Source organism: Astatotilapia calliptera, chromosome 16, assembly GCF_900246225.1.
Source record: "Astatotilapia calliptera chromosome 16, fAstCal1.2, whole genome shotgun sequence".
Taxonomy (NCBI): Eukaryota; Metazoa; Chordata; class Actinopteri; order Cichliformes; family Cichlidae; genus Astatotilapia; species Astatotilapia calliptera.
Window position 1 is genome coordinate 447681 of NC_039317.1, and position 5543 is coordinate 453223.

General features: G+C 42.3%; 1 protein-coding gene across 1 annotated transcript; it reads right to left on the reverse strand.

Moving 5' to 3' along the window:
* Positions 1–3025: 3025 nt before the first annotated feature.
* c1ql2 (complement component 1, q subcomponent-like 2) lies at positions 3026–4544 on the reverse strand. The gene is made up of 2 exons (XM_026145073.1): positions 3740–4544; positions 3026–3498 (listed from the first exon to the last, which is right to left on the reverse strand). Exons 1-2 carry the CDS (start codon positions 4319–4321, stop codon positions 3319–3321), a joined length of 762 nt encoding a protein of 253 aa, XP_026000858.1. The 5' UTR covers positions 4322–4544; the 3' UTR covers positions 3026–3318.
* Positions 4545–5543: the final 999 nt, after the last annotated feature.

A 5543-nucleotide genomic window follows, 5' to 3' on the forward strand; every position in this document is an offset into this window, starting at 1 on the left:
GTAGAATGATTGAAATGAAAATGTTTTCATCAGTTAAATCTATTAGATTTCTTCATGTTTCATGGCACTCATACAATTTTGTTAAATCTGCTCAACAAACTATTGCTTAATTTACCCCAAACAAAATTTAAATAACTGCACATCTCAAAAATGTTTCATTTTGCTTAGATTTAATTAAAACATTTAACTTTTGCAGGGAACTGTCACGGTGTGACCCAGTGTTTGAGTTTTATGTATTTTTTGTATTCATTTTCAATCTAGTTAAATCCCAGGTTGCTGTTCAGACCTTATTTCTTAGTTATTTCTGTCATCTCCGCCTGTACTCAGTCTCCCTGGTTCCTGCATCCATGTTTCATGTCTATACGGTTAAGTTCATGTCATGTTTTATCTCCATGTCTCCGTGTTTCCTGTTTTATTTTGTAAGAGTCTGGTGTTCTTTGTTCATTGTAGCTAGTGTTACTCTCCCCTGTATTGTCATTATGTTTCATTGGAGTCAGCTGTGTTCTCATGTGTCTCCACTTCCCCCACCTTATGTGTGTATTTAAGTCCTCAGTCTTCCTTTGTTCGTTGTCGTGTCGTCTGTGTACCTCCCCTCTGGTCAAGTTAAGTGGTTTTCAGGATTCTGTGCAGTTCATGTTTGCCATTTGGTTTATGTTGTTTTTCATGCAGCCGCACGATGAGGTTCCGTGCAGGTCATGTTCATGTCTGTTTCGTCACGCCACTTGGTTCAGTTTCCATGCATCTGCACAGCATTCTGTTCACAGTGATCATAGTTATTCCTTTCAGTCAGGTTAGTGTTTTCCAGTTTAGGTTTTTGGTTAGTTGCAGTCTCTGTCCCTGTTATGTTTTGTCTACTCCCTTCTGCATCAGCCCAAATAAAGGCTCGCTTTCAGTTTAGGTTCACTCCCGTCTCCTCGCCTGTGTTCGCGCCTGGATCCACCAAACACACTCTCCACACGGTCTGTCCCCGCTGGCCGTGACAGTGACTGCGCAGGGGCGGGTCTACCAAAGTTTTGCCAGGCAAAGGGGCACAAAGAAATAATTTTCTCATTTAAAATGTCTAGTTTTTAATAAATAAGTTTCTGAATCTTACAACTTTTTAACTTGCAAGACTTTAAAAGTTTTTATCGGACGTAAAATGTATAGAAATCCTAGATATATACCAACAAGACAGCGTACATCACTGTCACAACAGCGTTGGTTTTCATTCAAAGGCTTTATGGCTTTTCCTATAATACCTGGTGGGCCGGTCTCTTGTCAAAATGCCGATTTTGTGTCCCAGTCCAGCCCTGGGCACCACACGCAGTGAGTTAATCTGAGCAGGTGCATTAAAAAAATGAATGGGCGGGGCAGCGGTGCACATCGCAAATCAGCTCGCATAGACACATTAGTTGTGCCGCTTCTTAATGGCGGTATCTTAGCTAACAACCCCAACTACCAGATTCAACTTGTAATTGGCTAAAAATAACTTTGCCTACTGGTGAGAGGGACGTTGCTAGCTGGCAGTTTTTTCAAGCGATGTTGAAATTTCCACATTCCGACACTTCAAATGCTTCAGGAGCTGTCGGCTCAGTGCAGCATCAGCACCACGGAAATACACGGAGACTGGAGACAGAATTCACAATGTGTTTTCGTGACTTTCAGGTGTTTGGACCAATTTTTTTCTTTTCTGATCAAACCAGAAGCTTTAATGAACAGCTGGTTTGTCTCGTATTAACTGGCTGGACACAGAGGACATCAAAATACAGCTGATTGAACTGAAAAGCTCGACTCTGTGGGGGTCAAAGTTTGCAGAACTACAGACGCAGCTGGAATCCACAGCTGTGCGTGTTCATGGAGCTGCATGTTCACCTGCTGGACGTCACTACTTGACAAGTGAACATTGCAGAGGCCTTATTGACAGTATTTGGCTCTACATGTCTGTGTGAGCAGATTTTCTCTCACATGAGTCCTCAGGTAACCCTCTGAATGCTGGACACTCGGAGACCTGTGTCTCTGAGTGGGAGCCCAGAGATCAGATTAACATGTGTATCTCTGTATTAACAAACATGCCATATTGGCTCAGTTTATTTTTCTTATCATTGTTGTGAGGAGACCATAAATAGCATTTGTATTTTCTGTTGTACAGTTCATTTGCTGTTATGGATAAAAAGTCTGTTTTTATTTCAAAATAGCTGAAAACTATTCGCTGACAGCTGCAAACATCTGCGAACAAATATAATTCTATAAAGTTGTTCTATATAGTGAGTAACTGTTCATATAGAGCACATTGACTTCTGAGGAAATTTTAGATGGCACTCATCATCAGAAAGGTTGCCTGCCCCTGTTCTAAGGAATTCATCATACGCACCATTAACGTCTTGTTTCCAATATATTTCTGATATATTTGTATATACCTACTTTTCTTATGTATTTATTACTTTTCACCTGCTCACAGGGGTTCCACTATGTCTACAACATGCTGTTATTACTGACAGTCACAACCCTCCATACCATCATAGAAAACAATCTTTTATTAAAGATAGTAAAGCGCTATATAAATACAGGCCATTTACCATTTACCATTTATTGAAATTACTGACCAACACTTATACTGGAATGTGAAGCAATCTTGACACATTCGTGCAACAACAGATGGACAGTTAATTACAGCTTATATTAGTAATTTCTTCTTGAATAGATAAATACATAAAAACATACATCTGAATAGACTATATATCCATAAATTAGCACTGCTTCACGCATTAATGTCTTCTGTATAGGGGATGGGGGGCTCATCAACAGTTGAGCCATAGACACGGTGATGCACAAAATCCACACAGTTTGATTGTTTAAATATCTGCACTGTAAACACACACTTATAAACACACACACAGAGTCTTTGTTCCTAACACACACACACACACACACACACACACACACACACACACACACATATATATATATATATATATATATATATATATATATATATATATATATATATATATATATATATATATATATATATATATAATTTGCTGAATCTTGTATTATACTCATTTCACTTCTTTCTCCGGCAGAAATGTGTTTCAAAGGGGTTCCTATGCACTGGAAAGGATACGGAAAAATAATTAGCACCCGTGTTTTAAAAGGGAACTCCTAGAATTTAAATAAAAAGAAGAATCCATATCCTTTGAAGAAAGTTAGATTTTTAAAATTGAGTACAATGACAGGGGTTTTGTTGTTGGGTGGCAGCTTTCTTCATCAGTTTGATGAGCTGTGTTTAGAGGCTTTTTTCTCTCGCACGGCCTGTTGGAGTGGGTAGACGTTCCCAAATTAGTCCGGGTACAGAAGGAAACCTGAAAACGTGCTGTATTTGTTGTTGTTTCCACCGTGCGCTTTTCCGCCGTCCAGCTTTACATAAATCTCGTCCCCGGAATCAAGATGTAGGACGACGCTGTTACTGGCATAGTCGTAGTTCTGGTCTGCATCCTGCGCTATAGCACTGGCCCGGACCTGCATGAAAGATAATTGGAGATAATTAGCATTACTCAAATCATGACAGGTTAAGCTAAAGCGAGAACAACCCATTCAGAATACAGAACATAGTTCCTCACTAGACTCTTGACTTGAAATGAGAGTGCGTAATTGCGCAGCACAGCTCCGTTGTGAAGTCCATTCATGCAATAAACAATCACTAAGAGTTTACATTTGTGCTTACAAAGCACGGGTTTTTAACAAACAATTGGGTATTTACCTGCCCGTTTTTACACAAGTCTGCCCACATGCTTGTCCCGTCCCCTCCGCGCATCAGCACATGATAGGTGAAGTAATAAATCCCGGACACCTGGCATGTAAACTTGCCGGTCGTCGGGTCATAGTGGTTCCCCAGGTTCGTGACAACGTCGTCGAAGCGCAGCACTTCGTATCCCTCGTGAGGATTTTTCAGTCCCACATAAAACGCTATCTTTGCCCCGCCGATAGCCGTGCCCAATTCTCCGGCAGTCTCAGTCCGCGCTGTGCCCTCTACTCCGGAATACCCGAGCTTTCCAAAATATCCTCTATCCCCTGGTGGCCCCCTCGGACCCGGTGGTCCCGGTTCGCCAGGTGGTCCCCTCGGCCCCGGTTTCCCCGACCGACCTGGCTCGCCCTTAGCTCCTTGAACAAAGCTGGGGGATGGAATGGCGCTCAGGTCCTGCATGACCTCCAAAGCCGCGGTGCTAGGTTTGGGGTTGTACGGGTCACAGATCATCCGACAGGTGCCCATCATCTCGTAGTGCGCATCGGTCTTAGAGGTTTGGACTAACAGGGGAATCACGATAAGGAGAGTCAAAACCATGACGATTCCAACCACAGCAGCGATGAGTCTCTTCCTCTGGAGAGTCCGAGAAGCAAGCGCTATAAAGTCCGTTTTGCTTTGGGACGTAATTATGGAAGGTAGTAAAAGCTCACTTGAAAAGAAAGCGGACCTAAACGAGTCACTCAGTCCCACGATAACATAAAGAGAGAGGGAGGAGAGAGGACAGCAAACGCAACGCCACCCTGAGCCCTCTTCAGCCTGCAGCGTTCAGCGCGGTGCCGCTGTCACTTGACTTTGCGCAGCTGACATATTCGTTTTGGCGTAGCTGGATGGCATCTCGGAGCGAGAAGACGCTTGCAGCAGGTTTTGTTCGTCCCCCCCCCCCCCCCAAAGTGAGAGGGGAGTCGGGAGCTGTTGACGCAGCAAGTTGAGGGCAAAGCCTGTTGCGTTAAGGCGGCAGCAATAATCATGTCATCTTTATTTATGAATTATAAATCCCTTTGCATAATTCTCAGCGGAAGGAATCAGGACACATTATTGACACTTTGAATCCCCAGGAGACCGTGGCACATTTCCCATTTTTTCTCCGTAAATTCGAGGAAATTACCTTAAAGATGGATTTTGTCTTTGAGAAGAAGGGTCGAATAAATCGTTTCAGATGAACAGTTCAGTGTAGTCACAACTTCAGTCTCTGTGTTTGAGAAAAAAAGACCATTTGTTTTTTGACTAATGGTGAAACAGAATAAAACAAATTGACTGCTTCAGAAGTATCCAGTTCACAGCCAGTCACAGACGGAACCTTCCTTCGCAGCTTATTAATTCTGTTGGTGTCACCAGCTCCAATACTGCTCCCCTACCAGACCACAGCAAATTGAACACTGCGCTTGCAACAGCTGAGTAATAGAAAATGAGAGTGGTTTTTAGTGAAAACATTACTTTGAATAATTAAACAGATGGGACAAAAAGGCATATTAATGACAAAATGTAGTTTAAAAATAAAGATTTTTTGGAATTTGTTTTTAGAAATGCTTCCATAATAAAACTGAAAGCAACAGGTGAACAATGTGCATCTGTCAGCTTAACATCAAACAGAAGTGGGAAAAAAGCTGATAGAAAAAGTCTCGCTGAGTTTATTTATAGTCCCGGAGTGTTGGGGACCTCCTCAAGGATGTCCAGCTTCTCAAAAACATCAGCGGTTCTGCCTGATAAGATACGTGCGTTCATCTGAGTCATTTGCTGTGACCTCCACAGTCACCACATC

What these genes read in the sequence shown, in the direction of transcription:
- c1ql2 (XM_026145073.1), bottom strand. Translation starts at nt 4,321, where the DNA reads ATGGTTTTGACTCTCCTTATCGTGATTCCCCTGTTAGTCCAAACCTCT. An exon ending in ACTTGTGTAAAAACGGGCAG is followed by an intron (nt 3,499 to 3,739) that starts GTAAATACCCAA and finishes TCTTTCATGCAG; the next exon opens with GTCCGGGCCAGTGCTATAGC.